General features: G+C 35.4%; 2 protein-coding genes across 2 annotated transcripts in view; one reads left to right on the top strand and one right to left on the bottom strand.

The window, feature by feature from the left end:
- Positions 1-1,219: 1,219 nt before the first annotated feature.
- LOC113500149 lies at positions 1,220-3,249 on the bottom strand. The gene has a single exon (XM_026880847.1). It carries the CDS (start codon positions 2,936-2,938, stop codon positions 1,580-1,582), a length of 1,359 nt encoding a protein of 452 aa, XP_026736648.1. The 5' UTR covers positions 2,939-3,249; the 3' UTR covers positions 1,220-1,579.
- Positions 3,250-14,020: 10,771 nt separating this feature from the next.
- LOC113500238 overlaps positions 14,021-22,405 on the top strand; it is a 28,930-nt gene continuing 20,545 nt past the window's right edge. Inside the window, exons 1-11 of the mRNA XM_026880945.1 lie at positions 14,021-14,049; positions 14,858-14,939; positions 15,644-15,798; positions 16,464-16,597; positions 16,873-16,954; positions 17,041-17,139; positions 17,557-17,700; positions 18,135-18,339; positions 18,857-19,007; positions 19,880-19,963; positions 21,129-21,150. Of these exons, the coding sequence (XP_026736746.1) occupies positions 15,672-15,798; positions 16,464-16,597; positions 16,873-16,954; positions 17,041-17,139; positions 17,557-17,700; positions 18,135-18,339; positions 18,857-19,007; positions 19,880-19,963; positions 21,129-21,150 (1,048 nt within the window). The 5' untranslated portion in view covers positions 14,021-14,049; positions 14,858-14,939; positions 15,644-15,671. The remainder of the gene's footprint in view (positions 14,050-14,857; positions 14,940-15,643; positions 15,799-16,463; positions 16,598-16,872; positions 16,955-17,040; positions 17,140-17,556; positions 17,701-18,134; positions 18,340-18,856; positions 19,008-19,879; positions 19,964-21,128; positions 21,151-22,405) is intronic.

The raw sequence follows: 22,405 nt of genomic DNA, 5'->3' as shown, positions 1-22,405 counted from the left end.
TTGTTTTCAAAAATTATTTTTGTGTTGAATAGACCATTCATCTAGGAAAGTTTTAGGCTATATACCATCACGCTGCGACTAATAGGAGCGAAGATACAATGGAAAATGTGGAAAAAACAGGGAAAATCATTCATCTTCGTGGGCCTTCGTTCCAAAATTCCTAACTTACATCTTCTAAACACGCGGACGAAGTCGAGGGCAACAGCTAGTTTACTTATATAAATGAGTGTTTATTAAGGACAATGGGTAAGTTAATACCAGTGACGTCAGCTCACGTTTCTTGCCTGGTTGCGATTGTTTAGGTATAAAAATCGTAGGTGTAGAGTAAATAGTATTCTTGTATATTGATATTTTTGATAAAATATATCTCATCAAAAACAAAAATGTGAAATGAGAGCATAGTTCAATATTACGATTTACGATTGATACGAAAATAACGACAAAAGGAGTGAGATCTAAATGTGTGCCAAATTTAATGGTCAGTCCTGAAATTCATTTAAAATAACAAAAAAATACATTTCTTCCTATAACTGAAAACAATATATGTACTCATGTGAGAATTATTATGATGGCTAATTTCTACCAGCAAACCAATTTTCAGAATAATAAAAGAATTTATAATAACAGGTTCAGAACTTGCGAAGGCTGTTATATAAATCATATATAAATAAGTCGATTCTTCCTATTAGGGATTCATCTGAACACCGAATGTTACAGAGCGATCTGTCATCTGACCTCCACAAATCACGTTACTAGGTAACACCGTAACCCATAGTAAGACTGGTAGATTTGACATTAGAAATTCTTACGTTAGTCGATTTCCAAGAAAATAGCAACATTAACGAATAAATTACACATTTCGTGGTTATAATGTTACCAACAAAAAAATGTCTTGTAATCCTATTGTACAATAGCACAGCTATATTTTCAATTGAACTACAAAATTAGAAATAAAATTTGATGAAAGGATTCAGATTTACAATACATTTTAAAGTATAAGTGAGATTCTTTTTAGACATCTTCTGTCTTGTTTATGTATCTAATTCTCTTCTCTTATTTGTCTATTACTTATATAACAATGAATTGCTGTCCGTTAGCCTCGTTAAAATTCAAGAACGGCTGAACCGATATGGCTTATTTTAGTCTTGAAATATTCATGAAAGACCAATGGAAGGTTTTTTAAGAGCTTGGGTGTTATGTGAATCTGACTACGTTTTTATTTTTTTATTTCTATCTGTATTAGATATCGTAAAAATATTTCTTGTAAATGAAGCTAAAGCATAAATCGTCACTTTAGATAATTAAGCAAACAATTAATTAAAGAAATCATCTTTAAATAAATTCAACTTAAAAAATAAACGATACGTTTAAATAGGATTAAAATCACAAGTCATACAATCATTTAGATGCAAGAATTATCGCGCTGTTTGCAATACATTACGGACTTACACAGCTCTGTTATCAAAACTATCATAACTTCGCCAGCAATGTACAACAATTCACTCGCTATTTCTCGCCTCATCTGAACCAACTTAAAAAACACAGTTGCGTGTTCCTAAACGTAATTTTCACTTACAAGTCATTCGTTTTCATTTCCACTATCGATTTTAGTATTTGGTATGAATTTGAAGATTTTGTCTAAATTCAGTGTGTTTTGGTTGTAAACTGTGTGATCTGAGTTATCTCCCCAGCTTATTGGGGTCATTCTATCCTTGATTTCACTTACTGGGTCTCTGGACACGTGCTCTATAGTGACCCCTTCTGGGATTGGATTCAAAGCTTCTGAATGAACGCTTTGTGACATCTCCGGGTTCGATAAAGCTTCTAACGACGCGCAACGATTCAAGAAGTTCATCATTCGTTCTTTGTAAAACTCAGAACTGGTTTCCGTCTGTTTGTTTTTGTTGCCATGATTTTTCAAATAGAAACCGTTGTCGGACTGCGCGAGGAATATCTTCTTAATCTTCCTGCTCGGATAGTGGTCTATCAAGTCAGGTTTTGGAGGTATTAGTTTACCGTTTCGAGGTAATTTTCGAGTATCATTCCCTTTAATTTTTGTAACAACTGATATGCAATTCCCTTGCCGTCTTTCATTGTCGTCCTTATAAGTATTTCTCATGCCTTTATAAGAAATTTTGACGCTTAAAATCGACCAGAGTAGTTCCAAAAACGCTGCTATAAGAATGTTTATTGACAGCACTCGTTTTGTAAACAGATTCGGTGTATCAGCCTTGTCTACCGGCGTGTTCAACGCGACTATCATATGTGACTCGTTTCTAACAATAACCGCGTCGTGTTTAATCACGAAATACTCTTTGAAAGGCACTTTGTCCTTGTAGAATTCTGTTATATCGCCCTCCGAGGTTGTTATGAACCAAACGGCGATCATTATAAAGGATGTCAGAGAAATCAGGGTTGATAAACATGACATAACGAATAGCCAGGTGATGTTGTGGTCTATGTACCAGCGAACTGACGCTAGGATACTTGTGACACCAGCTGCGAGACCGAATATAGTGATCAACGCCGGTGCCACCACTAATATGTAATTACTGTCATTTTTATTCCCGTTAATATCCGTACTATTGTCTAAATTTAATGAACTTCCGTTCACATTTTCACTCAGTTTAAAATTCGATTCAGCGTTCGAATTTATTTGAGTTTCATTCTCATTTTCGTAATTTGAAAAGTTTTCGTCATTTTGTATTGGTCCGTTAATTCCGTTGTATTTATAAGCATTGTCTGTTGTGTTTTGGTTCTGTAGGTTCGCGTTAGGGTTCACTAGAGCTAAACAAGCGAGTAGGAAGGATGTGGCGGCCAATGCAATATGCACCCACGCGAGTCCCGACACCGTCGACGCCGAGTATCGCCTCTCAGACGGATACAAATTCCTCGTATCAGGTTTTGTTTTAACTTTAATTGTATACACGTCTTCCATAATGTCTAAGCAATCATTGTTTACATCAATTTCGAACAGTTTTTGTCTCGATCTCAAACAATGGTGTTTAATCACGTCACTTCACCAAAATATACACTTCAAACTGCTTATTATCGTTCAAAATAAGTTCGTTAGTACACAAAAACACTGGAAACTATTAAAAGATATTATAAAAAAGTTTCTCACTTCTTTTAATTTACTGTAACACGCGGCGCACTCGACTGAGCGACGGTTGGAAGCACACTGAAGTTGGTCGCTGTTAAGATGGCGGTGCAAACGTCAAAACGAATTCGCCATCTTGGATTTACGAGCAAATCACAATTCAGACCCTATTCTTAACCGCATACGGGTTAGAATCAAAATTATTTAACAAATCCAACAGAAAATAAGTTGTTTATAAGTTTGTGATATCTTGAATGGTGTATAGAAGCCCGGTGTGCACGCGATCTGTTTTTACGATAAGTAAATCTTTGTGGAAAGTGCATTCTGATTGTTGGAGCAAAGTAATTATGCTGATATGGGAGTTAAAATGATGATCAACCAACATTTATATGCGATCATTTTATGGGCTAAGATATGACTTAATTAGTAGTCAACGTAGACGATATTTTAATGAAGCTCGTTTTAAATACTCACTACTTTTATTGCATTCCGTGTGTTGAAAAGGTGTTACATTATAATAATATTAATAATATTAATATAGAACACTATGGACCCTGTAGGGCACGGCAATGTAGAAGAGAAGAGGATGCTAATTTTATTTAGATTATGTATCACAGATTAATGTTATTTATTAGGTACGAACCCTTAGTGGTTGTTTCTTAAATATTATTTATCTCTAATATATAAAATTCCCGTGTCACGATGTTAGTTACCGTACTCCTCCGAAACGGCTTCACCGATTTTTACCAAACTATATGCGTATTCAGTAGGTCTGAGAAGCGGCTAAAATTTTTTATACCCCTAAGTAAGTGATAAGGCTTGGTCACACTATTTTTTTTTCCACGAATTTTTTTTTGTTATAATGTGGCTTTAAAAATACTTACAACTAGAAATAATTTATTAGGCAAAACAACGTTTGCTGGGTCAGCTAGTATTTGTGTATTTGTTCAACTATGATAGGTCCCACTTTTGGGCAAAAGCCTTCAAACTTTCAAATATGAATCTTGAACACATTTCTCAATACTCAATACTCAATACATTTATTGCATTCCACAATGTGAACTTAGGTGGTAGGTACACAAGATACATTAGTTTTGGAGCATTGTGGGCCCTGTCGGGCATAACAAAAATAAGAATTTGGAGGAGGGCTATTAATAACATTTTCAGTTTTACAAATTAATAATAATATAGGTAAAGTATTTCTACAATTCTTATCTACATTTGGTTTTGGTATTCATATCTACATTTCTATGAATTTAAATTATAAATATATTTCATTATTATTCTATATAAATTAACACTATTTATTTATTTCTGTTTTAATTATTTACTTTATCACTTAAATATTCTTTTATACTATAATAACATTTTTGGATGAGGAATTGTTTTAAATTGTTTATAAATATGTTACATTTTTGTTCATTTTTAATTTTATCTGGTAATTTATTGTATATTTTGACTCTCTCTCATCTATTTAATCAAACTAATAAATCACCACGCTTGGCCTAATAATAACAACATTTAAGAATAACAAAATATTCATTCATACCATCTACTCACCTTAAAACAACACGAGTGCTTAATATAAACTTAATTGTCAGTCTCAAGTCAAAGAACTTGTGAGAAAACAGTAGAACAATAGAGTTAGCTACAGATGTCGAATTATAAAATAACTAGCTGACCCAGCAAACGTGATTTCGCCTAATAAATTATTTCTAGATGTATGTATTTTTGATGCCACATTATAAAAAAATAAAAACAAAAAAATCGTTCAAAAATTAAACAAAAAACATTAAGATCAAGACGAGAAAGAAAATGGTAAAAATCGGTAAAGCCGTTTCGGAGGAGTACGGTAATTAACATCGTGACACGGGAATTTTATATATTAGAAGATAAGCCATATTTTAAAGGATTTTAAAGACATTTTAAAACCAATAGAAACTGTATATTTTTTTTGCAAAATGTTTGTAAAATCTTGCTGTTACTATAAACGCGAAAGTTTGTTTGTATGTTTGTTCCTCGTTTAAGCAAAAACCACTGAATGGATTTAGACGAAACTTGGTACACAGGTAGTTTATAACCAGGATTAACACATAGGATATTAGGACACTAACACATAGGATTTTTTTATTCTAATTTTATGTTCCCGTGCGATGATTAACGAATTTTAGCGGGCGAAGCCGAAAGCAACAGCTAGTTTAGTATTCACTTCTCTTGATTAACAAACTAAATAAATGTTAAATTCAAAAATGCATTTTCATAATTATCATGTATTACTAGCCTTAAGATGTGCCCAAATCAGGGCATAGAGGCCTATTCATAAAGGGCAGGCTTGCGTATTTTTTCTTTTACAGAGTTTTCATTATTCCTCACAAATGCGTTATTTTTTAACTTCAAGTGAGTATGTAAGAGAGTAACGTTAATTTTACAAAATATTTTTTACATTTATTGGAATACTTGCCTTTTACTATTGCGCTACATATTTGACCAAATCTGAAATCGAACCTGCTATAGAATGTCATCATAAATCCTTGAAGTAGAAATTGGCTAAACTGCATTTTTTTTACTGAAATGTAGGCTGAGGGCAACTGAATGAGATTTGCCTTGAGACGAGGCGAGATTAAGAAAATAAAAGATGAAGATAAAAAGTGTATCTTTACTTAGTCGATGTATTTCTCAGGTCGATTAATAATGAAACGAATAATTATTGATTAAAAAATTACCGAGAAGACCGCATAAGTGAATCGATCACATACTAGACGCGGTTGGTCCGTAGATGGGTGACCATCTTTGTCATAACGAGTCCCTCCGTGTCTCGGAACGCACGTTAAATTTTGAGGTAGAAACTTGAAAAGTCTGACAACAAGTCTAACCAAGGGGTATCGTGTTGCCCAGGTAAATGGGTTGAGAAGGTCAGATAGGCAGTCGCTCCTTGTAAAACACTGGTACTTATCTGAATCCGGTTAGACTGGAAGCCGACCCCAACATAGTTGGGAAAAGGCTAGGACGATGATGATAAAAAATTACCTTATGAATTATTTTATCCTAAAAAAGTTATCAATGATTAATGGCACTACAAATACGTATTAACAATATAATAATACTAGCTTTTAACAACAAAAATATCAAAAAACTTCAAATAAAAACTTCTGAGCCAAAGTTAATGGCAATTTGATAGGACCAAATGACAACTTACTCACGTTAGACGATTCAATAACAATGGTTCAGCACAAAGTTAGGTTACAAACATAATTAAATACTGTCAAATTGTCAATTTAGTTGAAATTGAAAATAAATGCTTGTTATCAAATTATACAAGATTGCTGGAATTATTTGATTGCAAACGTAAGGATTTAAAACAGCAGAAATATGAAAATATAATTAATTAACACACCAAACACGAAATGCTACTAAAAATAAAAATACTCTTTACAAACGACATGTATGCAACGATCTATTTCGTAACTTCATAAAACAAAATAAATATCTTCCTATATTAACCAAATAACCATATTCTATTATTTTTTATTTTCTTACGACCCGCACTAAGGAATTTAAGCCTTGTGTCCTTGTGGGGGTTTCACAAACATACAAATCACATGCACAATGACTCCCAGAATCAGAACAAGCATTCGTGGATCGCACAAATGCTTGTTCTACACGGGGATCGAAACCGCGACACGTCGCGCGCAGTGGTTTTGGCGTGGTGACCTCAACCACTCGGCTATCCGTGCAGTCATACGTTTTTATAGTTATTAAATAATTTTCATTACTATAAAAACGCTGCGTGTATAAACTTCTTTATCACACAGATAAAAATAATTTTGGAATTGTTCGGTCAAACTTACGTCATCTATACTAATCTTCTAATATATAAAATTCCCGTGTCACGATGTTAGTTACCGTACTCCTCCGAAACGACTAACCAGATTATTACCAAATTCTATATGCGTATTCAGTAGGTCTGAGAATCGACTAACATCTATTTTTCATACCCCTAAGTAATAAGGGTTGCTAACACTAAAAAAAAAAATTTTTAACGAACTAAAAAATTGTTTGTTTTTTTTTTATAATGTGGCATTAGAAATACACACAACTAGAAAAAAAATATTCGGCAAAACAACGTTTGCTGGGTCAGCTAGTATGTATATAAAGCTGAAGAGTTTGTTTGTTTGAACGCGCTAATCTCAGGAAATACTGGTCCAAATTGTAAAATTCTTTTTGTTTTGAATAGACCATTCATCGAGGAAGGCTTTGGGCTATAAACCATCATGCTGCGACTAATAGGAGCGAAGATACAATCGATAAATCATAACTTATATCTTCTACTTACTTCTACCGCGGGGACGAAGTCGCGGGCAACAGCTAGTCATATATATTTTTCATAATAAATGTTAAATAGTAGGTACATATAACTTAAAACTAGTATTACAAATAAATCTACAGCCTTCTTTCGTACCTCAAGTTATTTTCTACATTTGGTGAATATCCTTATAAGTAAAACTGGCTTTTGAAGTCCTTAAACGTACATAATACACTCTTGGTATGGGAATGACCTTGTTACCATAAGCGAGGCTATAAACCTGAACATGTAGGTACTTTGTTTTCTAAAACAATAAAAATTGACTATTGTACACGTTTTTATAAACTCACTTTTCTTGTTTGTTTGTCGTTCCGGTTGGATTTTTGCAACTCAATTTTGAGGCACTTATCTATAAGCTAGCAGGTTTAAATTTTCAGAGTAGCTTCAAACCCGATGACGATGCAATTTATTGCGATGTAAAAGGGCTGGGCCGATTTAGAAAAAAAATTGTTCAGTGACAATTAAAAACATGGGTTTTTAGATTTTAAAATCTATTATTTTTTTATTATTCAGTCTCTTTATATATTTGCATGTTTTAAAGGTGGTAGGTGTTATTTTTCCAATCGGTTGCGTAGTTTAGCCGTGAAGATGTAAGTATATGATAGACACTAAAGACAAACAGACGGACAGACAGACAGAGCGATAGACTAATACACAGATAGCCAAGTTAACTTACATATTAATAATAAATTAAGTCTAAATTAAGCACTCCCCCTGTAAATTTCTGCAGTTTTTTAGATGTCTTGAAACCAAAGCTACGAGTGTGAATTAAAGTATTAAATAAATCCTAAAAGACCATCTACCCATCCCTAAAAATAATCTAGAATGTGGTGACTTAAGAACAATTGTACAAAAAGGCTTGTAGACACACCTTTTTGTACAATTGTAATTCAAGTAACGATACGTATTTAAACATTCACGTTAAGTCATACATAAGTTAACGTAAGTGAGGTTATCACAAGGTCGGCCTGTTCTCACGACTTATCTGATTGCTCCAGTGACTATATTAGCGCACACCTTTTGTATGTTTGCAATCCTTACTAATATTATAAATGCGAAAGTAACTCTGTCTGTCTGTTACGCTTTCACGTCTAAACCACTGAACCGATTTTATTGAAATTTGGTACTGAGATAGAGTTGACCTTGAGAAAGAACATAGGATAGTTTTTATTCCGAACTTTTGAAGAGCTCTTTTGGAAACGCGATATAACTGACATCGACGCGGGGGAAGCCGCGGGCGAAAAGCTAGTGTTTGTATAAAGAATGGCCATGAACGTGTGGTCTTTGTTTCTGGGTTGTAATGCTAAGTACTTCAACCGACGAGGGCACGGCTATATGTCGGACAAGTTAGTGTGGTTTTTATGGGACTAGCCCGTCACACATGCCTGTTATTGCAACTCCTGTAAGCCAGGATCTACAATGAAACCAACGAAAACCACCGAAACACTTAAGTTCGCTGTGTCTAAGGAAACAATGAACTGCCTTGGAACCCGCAATGAAATTAATCAGAAATAAAAAGCCCTCCATAGCAAGCGGGAGGCAAGAGAAGAAATAGCTAGTTTTAGTTTTAGCAAAGAAAAGAGATTGACAACTGAGTAAAGTACAAGACATCCAGGCTTCAATAAGCTGTCTTGTATCACACAAATGTTTAGACTATGGGACAAACAAGCGACACGCCGCGCTCAGTGAAATTATCGTGGTGACCTATTATGACGCTCACTCAAAAATATTTCCGAAACCAAAACGATTTTTTTTACTCGCTGTTGCCCGTCGAATATGATGTATAAAATCTACTATCAAACTACATTGACTGGCCTGTTGGTCTAGTGGTGAGTGACCCTGCTGCTATACCGGAGGTCGTGGGTTCGATTCCCACCCAGAACAAATGTTTGTGTGATGAGCACGATCATTTGTTCTGTGTCTGATAATTTATCCATAATATGTATGTATTTAGAAATATATAAGTAAGTTTATCAGTTGTCTGGTTACCATAACACAAGCTCTGCTTAGCTTGGGATCAGATAACCTTGTGTGAGTTGTCCCAGGATATATTATATTATATTATTGCTCCAGATTTTGTCTAAATCCGTTCAGTGGTTTTTGAGTGTAAGAGGAACAAACATCCAGACATACAAACTTTCGCGTTTATAATATAGTATCATGGGTACTTATATCGAAAATGATTTAAAAGTATGTATTTTTTGTCTGTAGACCCAAATATTCATATTATTATTGAAGCCATAAGAATATACGCAAATAAAAATGAATGACGCTATCCTGTTTTTAAATCAACGTATTTTAACGGTCGCTGTAAACGTGACCGGTGCTCACTACAACCGTTTGTCAACAAGGTCGACTGGTAAGAGATGTGTAGTTAATAAGTTGTTATGTTAATTATTATGTCATAAGGACAACCGCTTTATCGCAAATTTTAATACGAATTGTTTAGATAACTGAATATTTTTTTATTAAAAATGCACAATAGTTAATTGTTTTAGCTTTGATGAGCGGGTCTCCTAGCTCAAGTACCTATATTTTTACATAAAAGAGGAGTTTTTGAAATAACTTATTTTTTCGGTAAGTACAACTGTTTATAAAAAGGTGAATGGTTCTGGCAAAGTCTCAAATGAACCCGCATTGGAATTGGAGCCATTGGTGGTAGGTCTGTCCCCTTAATTTCTATACTTTTCATTTATTTTTATGTTAATATAGACATATGTGCATATGTACCTTCACCTTATGTTCATATTTCAGAGAATAATAATAAGTAATTATTACTAACTAGCTGTTGCCCGCGACTTCGTCCGCGTGGTTAGAAGATATAAGTTGTGATTTAGATCTACCCCGTTTTTTACACATATTCCATTGTATCTTCGCTCCTATTAGTCGCAGCGTGATGGTTTATAGCCTATAACTTCCTCGATTAATGATCTATTGAACACAAAAAGATTTTTTCAGTAGTTCCTGATATTAGCGCATTCAAACAAACAAACAAACTCTTAAGCTTCATATATTAGTATAGATATAGATTATGTAAAAAAAATCTGTCACTAACCGATTTAAAAAAATTGACAAATAATAATAAAAAAATATTAAAGCCCATAGTGTCTGCTAGTTTCAATATACAACTTAGATTTTAACCTTTTTTGAGAAAGGAAGTCTAAAAAATAAGGTAAACGACATTCAAGTCATTGTTAATTCGTCTCACTGGCGACGATCCGTCTCAGTAGACGGCCTTGAACTTTCAAACAAACTTATTTATAAGCTTAACGTATTTTTCGGATTAATATATATCCTGTTTTAATGTCATCATCGGTTTAGCCTTTTCTCAACTATGTTGGTGTCGTCTTCTAGTCTAAACGAATGCAGCTAAGTGCAAGTTTTTTATAGCGATCTATGTGTTTTCTATTGTTTTAAGACCATTCAAAATTGGTTCAGTATTTTTCCTGTCCTACCTGAAATGAGTTTTTACGTTTTATGCTAATACATTGTTCCCACGATTATATACACCCACTTTTCTTGTTTGTTTGTCGTTCCGGTTGGATTTTTGCAAGTCAATTTTGAAGCACTTCCCGATAAGCTAGCAGGCTGAAATTTTCAGGGTAGCTTTAAACCTGTGGAAAATGCAATTTACAACTATAAAAAAGGCTTTAGCGATTTTGATAAAATTTGAATGGAGTGACATTTAAAAACGAGGGTTTTTAAGATTTTTTAAATCTATAATTTTTTCATCGTTAAAATTATTACTTTTTATAATACACACAATTCTCAATTCTCTTTATCTACAAGTATCACCGCGAGGCACAGCTAGTATCTAACCGCTGTAACGCACAACAGCGACCGTTACCAATTGTTTTGAAACGGTTGTAATCGCAAGATTGTTGTGACCCGAATGTCACTCACGTAATTGTGATAATCTATAACTGACGAAAGTTATTTATAAAATTGTTTGAAAAGGTTTTAGAATAGACAGTAAGATTATAAATCTTCTAATATATAAAACAAGCTGTTGCCCGCGACTTCGTTCCCGTGGGTAGAAGAAGATGTAAGTTATAATTTATACCCGTCCTGTTTTTTTTCACATTTTCCATTGTATCTTCGCTCCTATTAGTCGCAGCGTGATGGTTTATACCCTAAAGCCTTCCTCAATTAATTGTCTACTCAACACAAAAAGATTTTTTCAATTTGGACCAGTAGTTCCTGAGATTAGCGCGTTCAAACAAACAAACAAACAAACAAACAAACTCTTCAGGTTTATATATTAGTATAGATTCCCGTGTCACGATGTTAGTTACCGTTCTCCTCCGAAACCGCTTAACCGATTTTTACCAAATTTTATATACGTATTCAGTAGGTCTGAGAATCGACTAACATCTATTTTTCATACCCCTAAGTGTTAAGGGTTACTCACACTAAAAAAATATTTTTTGGACGAAATTTTTTGTTTATGATGTGGCATTAAAAATACATTTAACTAGAAATCATTTATTAGGCACAACAACGTTTGCTGGGTCAGCTAGTACGATATAAAGTGAGTGTTTCTTTGTTAACTAGTCATGTTCAAAAGGCTGGATTGATTTCGATGAAAATTGGTTATCCTTGGATTATCATATAGGCTATTTATATCTAACTAGCTTTCCACCCGCGGCTTCGCCCGCGTCGAGGTCGGTTATATCGCGTTTCCAAGAGAACTCTTCAAAAGTCCGGAATAAAAACTATCCTGTTCTTTCAAGGTCAAATCTATCTCTGTAACAAATTTCATTAAAATCAGTTCAGTGGTTTAGACGTGAAAGCGTAACAGACAGACAGACAGAGTTACTTTCGCATTTATAATATTAGAAGGGAATTGCGTTAAAGGATTTTAATGTTTTTATAGCTACATATAATTGACAGCGGGCAGAGCCGCAAGAAACACCTAGTATAATAATCAAATGTACTGTAGTACATTACACATTTACACATTTTAGAAAAAAAACGACGATGCTTGTGTAATGAATTCTCTCAATATTTGTGTTACTATTCGGGAAATTATTAAAACTGCTTACTTGAAATAAAAGTTATATTATTCACATTCATAAATTACAACTTTTTATCTCCTTCCACGAGATGTCCGAACAGAATGCCCTTCTTCTTCTTCCCTCTTCAAAATTCCCGCTCAGTCACATTTTTCTCGACCGAACATCATAGACTAACGAAATAATGACATTCTGCCTCTTTTAACAAACTAATACTTTAAAAAAAAAATATAATTTAACATAACAAATTTATAAACATGTTAAATAATTATAAATTCATTACACTTGCTAATTAGACAATTACTGTAAATGAAAGCTTTATGCTTATTTTTGATGCATATAATAGCAATATTTAAAAAGTTTTAAATTATGTGTAAATATTAGTAAATTAAACGTCTTTCATTTCACCAAAACCTACTCATGGATTCAGAATATCTTCGCAAAATGAGATAAAAATAATAATTGATTGTGTTAACGATATAATCTGCATGCCATCATACAGACTATGTAACACAAAAATGTAATATCTTACGGTTATTACATTACACAAGCATTTACCTTGAAAACCGTAACAAATTGTACCATAACTTTGAAATAATTGCCCATTACTGAACTATATTTTTGCAATAAATATCTATTTTCTAACTAAAATGTTTCACGCGCCATTTTCTCATTGTGTCGCAACTTTGTGGTTTCGCGCCAAAAGTTTGACGTTTCATATGATTCAATTTTGACAGAGAAGTAATTTTATTAAAGTATTTTTTTAATGTTAAGACGTTTAATATACATTATACAGCCTCAATTTCAATTTAATCGTGGCTTCTTTTAAAGACTCCGATCAGTTGTTAAATACTTGCCGTGTGAAAACCCTCACAGATTTTTCCAGGCTCAAGATTATAAATGGATTATAAAATGCTTGACTCAATTAATCCCACTAATATTAAAAACGTGATTTTGTTATATATGGATATTTGTTCCTCTTTCACGCAAATACCTTTGAAGTGAATTGAGCATAAAATATTTATGTTGATATTTATAACTAGCTGTTGCCCGCGACTTCGTCCGCGTCGTTAGAAGATATAAGTTAGGAATTTTTGAACGGAAGCCCTCATAGATGAATAATTTTCCCTGTTTTTCCTACATTTTCCATTGTTTCTTCGCTCCTGTTAGCCGCAGCGTGATGGTACATAACCTAAAACCTTCCTCGATTAATGGTCTATTTAACACAAAAAGAATATTTGAACCAGCAATTCCTAGGAAACAAACTCTTCAGCTTTATATATTAGTATTTATAATAAAAGCTTTCAAATCAAAACATCCTTCGCGGTTGAAATTCATAGTAACACCTACACGAAAAGAAGACAAAGAAGAATGTATTCTTCTACAGCAGAATTAAAACCTGTTTTTAAGTGACAACTCTTGAATTGTTATAAAAACAAATTATTCGATCATGTCAATATGACGTTGGTGCTAACAAAATTATTATTTTGATGATTTTTTTTTGTATTTTTGTTTGAAATTGTGTGTATTTTTTCGATATTGTTTTATGTAAATTCATCCAATTTTATGATGTAAGTATTTTTTTGGGATATTGTCCTATACTTGTAAAATGTTGTACAACCATACGCTTGGGGTGTCTGGAGACAGATTTTTTATCGATAGTTTGCCAATACCTAACTCTTTAAGCTTCTGCAGACCACATTTTTGACCAAAAGCTTGCCAATACTAATGATTCGATTTTTATATCAACCTTAATTATAGGGCGATTAGAAATCGGAATAATTCTGGTAGCACGAGTCCACACTAATTATCAATGCATAAAAACTATTATATTTACGAGAGGCTTGTGGCTAAATAACAAATGCACAAGTTCATCGATCACAGGTTAAGCTACGCTTGATACAGTCGGTCCGTGGGTGATTAGATGGTCCCCCGATCGAAATAATAACGAGCTCCTCCGTGTTTCGGAAGGCACGTTAAATTGTGGGTCCCGGCAATACGACGTTACGTTCAGTCAAAAGCTAGAAATGTAAGTGGTATCGTGTTGCCCAGTTAACGCGGTTGAGGAGGTCAGATAGGCAGTAGCTCCTTGTAAAACACTGGTACTTAGCTTAGTTGGGAAAAGTCTAGGATGATGATAAACTATCATATATATACGGCTTATAAAAGTCTGTGATCTAGGAATCTTCTATTGAATGATTTTCCATCCGAAACAAAAGGGCATGGTTATTGGAATAACTATTTATAAAATATATCAGTCGCGTTTTAAATCCGATTGAAACTACATGTACTTGAAAGTATTAACGGTTTCAAACCTTTCCAAATTGCTATGAAACCGTCAAGTTAGTATATACGTGTTGTATTTTTCTATTATTTCAGGCCCACACCCTTTGGCGACGATTGGCAGGGCTGCTACAGGCCCGACCTGTGCTATTCTGTGCTGAGGCTTCTCAAAATGACAGTAAGCCCCATTTTTATATCATCACAACTGCACGGATAGCCGAGTAATGTACGGCTTCGATTCCCGTGAACGACAGGTATTTGTGTGATCCACGAATGCTTGTCTCAACCAGTCTCAAGTCTATGTATCTTTGTACATGTGTCTTGAGTGTTTGTGAAATCTCTGCGACATGAGGGTTACGTACAGACTGAGGACACGTTATCTTTATACGTGTACATATAATTCTACTGTTTGTGTATGTTAGTAAATTCTGTTTTTTTTTTTTTTTATTTTAGAAAATTATATTAGTTTTTCCCATACAAAAAAGATTATTCGTAAAATCAGGGATATATAGTGACTTAGCTATAAGAAATGTATAAGTTAGGTATGCCTTTCGGTTCTATGCGGATTTGTATGCAAGAGGTGCGTGTTCGATGCCAACGAATGGCAACGTATCATGTCGCTTTTTCAAAGTTATTTGAACTTTCTGAATTATTCTAAGGCATCACTGTCAAACGGTTAAGGAAATCAACGAGAGGGAACCTGAATTATCATTTTTTTTTTTATTAACCTTAGTTAAATCTGAAACCGCAATGAGCTAGCGTGGTCATCAAAACTCAAACCGTTCTCCGTACAGAAAGATGCTTGTACCTAGTTGGACCACTATATATAAATGGTGTTATAAGGCATGTTTTTAATTGAATAATTTCCAACTTCACTTCCAGTATATGCCTCTACCCCAGAACTAGCGAGATGGAGGGTGACGTAGAGGGTCTGGTGGCGATCGTGCAGGGGCTGGACGACGCCGGCGTGACCCTGACCGTGATGAATAGACAGCGGGAGCGCGCGCCGCGCCGCCCGCAGCGACAGAGGAGATTAGGTCAGTCTAACTATAGATAAAGTAATAATATAATTAAAAAATATCTAAAATCACAGTTTTTTTATTTTATCAAAATCGGTCCAGCCGTTTTTATAGTAAAATGCATTGTCATCGGGTTTGAAGCTACCCTGAAAATTTCAGCCTGCTAGCTTATGAGGAAGTGCCTCAAGATTGAGTTGCAAAAAACCATCCGGAACGACAAACAAACAAGAAATAAAAACGTGGAAAATATGTATTTTTCACATTTTTCGATTATGTTGTGCTATTTAATATTCCTTTTTTTCTAAAACCTATTTAAGATCGCATAGTTCAGATGCCCATTATAATTAAATAATAAAAAAACCCTCGACAGAGTACCATTGTAAATAATGTTTCTAAGGTGAATTATGTGCGAATTTGCTTAAAATCGGTCTAGGCGATCTGCCATGATGCTACACAAACAGACAGACCTCTTTTTGCGTCAGGGTAAATAAATAAATACACCAGAATCTGGATGGCGTCATACGGGCTTTAAGTTTAGTCTCTTTCTTTACCCTCGCAGTGACAGATCTCCTGTCTTACCGACAAATGAAATATCTCACTTCTTTCAAAGCTTTTAAGATCAAAGTGAGCATACAGAACAATCATAAAACGTTAAAATTTCTCTGGACAAGCCTCTCTTTCAGAGATAAACCCCATGCCGGCGAGTAACCAGGGCTCGCCCGTGCCGCAGAGCTCCGTGACGGAGACGAACGCGCGGGCGAAGACCACCAGCACCGGCGCGCAGATATGTGACGGACGATATGCGAGCAGCTACAGGGTAAGGAGATTATCGTAAAAATATAACTCCCCCACTAATTAATTGCCGCTTTATGTCGCCACAAGACACCCCGACTCAGAACAGCCTTCGTGGGTCACACAAATGGACGATGGATGTTAGGCGATGAATGTTGGACGATGGATGTTGGACGATGGATGTCGGATGATGGATGTCGGACGATGGATGTTTCACGATGGATCTTGAGTGACGGATGTTGTGTGAACACAGTCTAAAAGTCCTCGCATAGTAAAATAATATTGATTTCTCGTTCCTAGTTGGCGCACTGCAGGGTCGTCCCCACGTCGCCGCCTGAACGAGTGTCCGAGTTCCCGCCTCAGAGGAGGGAGCCTTGTCGAAGTAAGTTTTGTATTAATTTCATTTATATTAGGTTAAAAAAAATGATAATTGGACAGAAGATTAAAACTTATGTGAACTTTTTCCAGATCAGGGAAATTTTGAAGTGGGTGGTCACGGTAGCGGCCAGTTCCGACCGATGTCAGCCCACTGCAGGGCTAGTGGGAGCCTAAACTTTAGCGAGAGAGGTAATTAATGAACTGTTCCCTTTTTATTTTAAAGTGTTTTAAGAATTTTAACAAGGTTGTGTTAAAAGTTTTAACGCTTCTACTATGTCCTCCGTCTGTTACCAAGCTGTATTACAAGATTCTTGTTAGATAGACAGTTGAAACCGTTCTGTTGGGCTTTAACAATAAATACTAAAACAGATGATTTTTACATTTTTGTTAAGCAACGGTGTTACGGAAGCTATGGTCACAAAGGTGCTGGGTTAAAAAATATTTGGTAAACCCTTAGGATTGGGAAGGCTTCTGTAGTCTATTTGTACGGAATCCTCAGTGTTTCAACTCGCTGTCTGACTCGCACTTGACTAGTTACTTTTTTTTTATTTCGATTGCACTTATTTCTTTTACCTATAGTAATTGATATGAGTAATTACATTTCAGCTACAGTACGGCCCAGTAAGTCCAACCGCGGTGTTGATGCGTTCATCCACTCGCTTCGCAAGTATCCGAGTTTGTCGCCAGTCAACACTGCCTCCACTGACTTGATAGAGAAGATTATCAGATGTGCGCAAGCCAAGACTAACTGTAAGATATTAACTAATTTCATAGTACATGACTGTAGAGTTAAAAATTTAAGTTTCTTTCCTCGAGACTTTGGACTGAATGAATAAATTATGTTGTTTTCTCATTTATCAGTATAAGCTCGTTCCATAAAATTCGTTTGGACTGTTTTGGATTGACTACTACGTCAAATAGGAAAAGTAAGCTCAAGTACTGAACACTAAGTTTGACTTTCATCTCCTTGTTGTTTGCCTATAACCGGTAATATTATTCTTAACAGTAAGTCCTCAGAAAAAGAATACCCAAAAAATCTATCAATTCGGACGAGTACTTTTAACTTTTTGATCGAACATCAGACTAAGAAGCTTATAAGTTTTACTTCTTTATAACACAACAGAACAATCTACTTTCCTTAATATTTCTCCTCTGACCCTTAATTTCCTTGCTTGCCGTTTCAGCTCCAAAATCGTCACGGACAACGAAAAGCATGCGGTCCTTACACAAGGACCGGTCTTCCGCTACGGACGTGACGAAGGTCTCGAAGCACCAGCAGACGTACACCAGAGGGCGGCAGAGCACGCCCGGGAACCTCCCGCTGGGGTACAAAGGGCGGACTAAGAATTTTAAGCTTTATTCCCCGACGAGCGATAGTAGGAACATCAAGTGAGTAATGGGCTGGACAAGGTGGGTCGACGATATAGTTAAGGGGAGGCACATGAGAAAGGGGAGGCTTATGCCTAGCTGTGATAGGAGAAAGGCTATAAATGATGAATAGACCGAAAATTCAGTTTTCTCATCTTTGGCTTTTGGAGTCTCAATTATGAGTTAAACGCTCTCGCAAATCTTTCTATTCTTAACTCATGCTCATGCAAAGATTAGTAAACAATGAAAAATGTATCTGTCCCGGACTGTATGTTAAAGGCACAGGTCCGGGTGATGTGGCGCGAATTAGAGGAGGTAGGTCCAGCAGTAAACTGGAATAGGCTGATTGATTGAGACGTGGATTTTAAACACGATTTCGTGTGACGTAAAGTATTTTAAGCATATGTGTACTTGGTGATCAATTGTAATGCCATTTAGTGCCAGTGAGTAGGTTTATTTGTTTTCATTCCAGAAGATATTGTACCTTTTTCCATCTCGGCCTAGACTATAATTCTATAAATCTCGCTATCGTCCTCAGGTACAAGGATCCTCCATTCGACACTAACTACGATTACCTGAAGGCAGGCAGCTCCCGTCGCGACTGGAACGAGGCGGCCGAGAACCGGCTGAACGAGGTCAGCCGCTACATTCGCAGTACCATCCGAAATATGTATAACGAAAGACCCCTCGTGAGTACCGTTCATGAACGTCTTAATGCAACAAGAACACAGAAAATTACGAGATCTTTTGTGGCTCTGAAAGTAGGTTTTGGCTATGACACCGGACTTATTGGTGTGACTCTAAAAGCCTCCAGCCAAAGGACAGATATGAGCTAACAATAGTTAGGGTGTGTGACGAAAAATATTGGATACGTAGTTTGTCTTTTATCTCGTCAACAAAAAATTATAGAGATACAGTGAAATAAAATCTCGTGTCACTTACCAGTACATTTTTTACTAACAAGTGATTATACTAGCCCCCATTACAGTACTATTCATCATCTAAAGTGTTTTTAATCTTCCTAACTGTTTGATGATGTAAAAAAATTATTGTTTTAGGCCCGATTTTTCAATCGTCAGATAACTTTTATCTGAGAAATAAATATGGCTGTTTGACATATTTTCTATACAAAAGCTGTGAAGACGTCGAACATATTCGTCGAATAAAAGTTATCTGGCGATTGAGAAATCGGCCCTTAGTCAAATAACCTATTAGCAAAGACCACGACGGGGGTTGCCCCTATTGCTCCGCAACACCTGCACGGTGGGGTCAACCAAGGCTAATAATCTCTTTAAGCCAAACATCAACAGGTTCGCTGAAGGCCGGCAAAATTTACTTTTTTTATCAGCATTTAAAGTATTAATGTATTTTGTTTTTCTTGCTACCAAGCCAGTCTTACTGACTATGGTAGTGACTATTTGGGCATCACAACTTGTCACTAGATCTGTAAAATATCATATTTTAGGCAAATAAATGGAACTGACTCTGAATTAGAATCCTACGGGGCAATCCCCATCCCCATTAAAGGCATATACAGCAGTCATACTATGTTAACTTCCAGGTGTTCCAAGTCTGCCCGAAGCTCAGAAACAGATACATCCAGCACAAGAGGAACAGTTGTCCCGCTAAAGTGACCGATTCGATGGCAAGTATTATGAGTAGACCGCAGTAGACCAACACAGACTAAAAGGTAACAAGTCGTATTGTTCAAGAAGTATACCGTATACCCTTATCTTAAAGTTGAATTTAAGAAGGGCATTGTAAAATATGCCCTGGAAAATCATGCTGTTTTCCCAGTGACGGATTATGACAGTGCGAGCCCAGTGGCAATTTTTGAAAATGGGGCTATTGTCTGTTCGCCTTTGGTTCTCAAATTCTCCTTTTACTTCTGCTGTGCTATCCTATCAACTTGTGTGTAGTGTAAGTAGAAAAAAAAAATAAGCGATAGCGCTAAATTTTAAAAATGTGGTACTGCTTTAAATTGTAGTTTGCGGTTAGATAGGGCGCGGGCGCCTGCTATTAGGGGACCCTTAGCATTGGCTACCCTTAGCTTCGTGGTTAATCCAGTACTGCCTACTGGGTCTTCTGTGACGTCTAAAATAATGTGAGCTACAGATATAAGAACTTCACTTCATTAGGTACCGTTATTAAATGCGGTTGTTAAGTGGTTGTCATGTCAGATTTAATCAGAAATATCCTAGAAATTATTTTAATCTTTTTCTGAATTTATTCTAGTTAGTGCTTGTTGCCTTTCTGTATGAGAAGAGGTTTCTGCTCGGCAGTACGATAGTTACTAGTATTATACAGGCTGTCCCAAAAAAGTGGACGAGCGGGCGTTCAGAGGCTATGGATATTTTATTAAGTATAATCACGGCAGTTGGTGTAGGAATTATATTAAAACCGGAAATGAAAAATTTTGGTGGTTCAAACATTCTTCCTTATTAGCCCATCCATACTGTTGAAGTCACGTGATACACTCGCTAAAGTTTTAAGCTGCTCTTGAATCCAAAACCAAATTAACAATCATAACTGCATAGGTAGCCGAGAGGTTGAACTTACCACTCAGGGATTGTAGGTTCGATCCCCGCGTAGGACAAGCATTTGTGTGACCCATGAGTGCTTGTTCTGAGTCTGGGTGTCTTTGAGCATGTGACCTGAATGTTTGTGAAACCCCACGATTCAACGATTGAACTCATTACTGCGGGAGCCATAAAATATATCCTTAGCCTATGGACGCTCCCTCGTCCACATTATTGGGACACCCTGTATAGTCTTATAAAGCTTAACATTAGCTTTTCTCTTTCTTACAGATTAATGACGAGGAGGATCAAGGTAATTATTTTTTTGGAAATGTGACGAAAAAAAGAATCACATATTTAAAAAGACAAAAAGTCTTTCCAATTTCTGGAAATAAAAGGATTTAATGAAACTGTCTGTCTGGTTGTGTTATTGGGTTCGACTCCCTAATCATTTTCTGCTACACCTAAGATTATAAATGCATAAGGTAACTCAAATTTCTGATACCCTCTGCTTGTAAGCTTTATTGCGTTGAAACGAATCTCTTGCAGTGCTTATGATAGTCGCGTGGATAATGTATTTGTCTGGTTTTGGAAACTTGAGCTGCTTCAGACATACTTCCAGTTTAGTTTTAAGACAGGATATTTTCTTTTGCTTTTTCTTACTAATAAATAAATATATACATAATATAAGGATTTCGAAAGCTGTTTTAATGTAAACCGTTATTACATGGGTTAGTTTCGTACTGCGAGATGTCGAAAAATATCATTTCTTTTTTCATGATTTTTATGTGTCACATATTTGGTTAGTTTCTATACTATAGGTGTTTGAGTCGCAGCCGTGATACGTATCCATTTGCAAAACGATATCAAAGTTGCTTAGTAATTGCTGACAAATTGTAAATTTGTATTACTTATCGCAAAGTAAACATTTTACACATTTGTCAGCAGTAACTGTGCAAATTTTGCTAGAAATTGCTGTCGTGCAAAAGTTATTTCTTTGGACATATTGTCTCTTATGCAATTCAATAGGTTTGTTGATCAGGGAGTTGGCTTCATGTTGGGCGCCATTAGTTGTTTTAGATTTCGTCTTCAAGTTTGTCTACTGAGAGTAATTTTGTTGTTATTTTCTGTGTTGTTGTTATTTTGTTGTGTTCTGTAGCTCTAATGTAGGTTGTGTTGGTAAATATTTTGTTTAATTTATTTTTAACGCTTGTCGCTTGAAACGAGTATCTGAGAATTATCTTGAATTGATTTTTTTTAATTAAACCTTTAAAAAATGACAAAGCTAATATTTTACTATCATTAAACCTTAAAAATATAAAAAAAAACAAAAATCTAAAATCATAAGTTTTAATTTCTTAAAATAAAAGTCTTAAAACGACAAAAAAACGTTAAAAAATAAGCAGGTTTAAACTTACGTCAATATCTTAAAATATAAAATAAACTTAAAACAAGCCTCCAAACATGTTCATTTTTATATTGTTTTGTAGTTCTAGAAATAGAGTAATTGTATTTATAAGAAACATATTGCATCATGAACTTGTACCGTATTATAAACTTTCAAAGCT

This window comes from Trichoplusia ni, chromosome 13 (assembly GCF_003590095.1).
Source record: "Trichoplusia ni isolate ovarian cell line Hi5 chromosome 13, tn1, whole genome shotgun sequence".
Taxonomy (NCBI): domain Eukaryota; kingdom Metazoa; phylum Arthropoda; class Insecta; order Lepidoptera; family Noctuidae; genus Trichoplusia; species Trichoplusia ni.
This window is presented reverse-complemented; position numbering and strand designations above follow the sequence as displayed.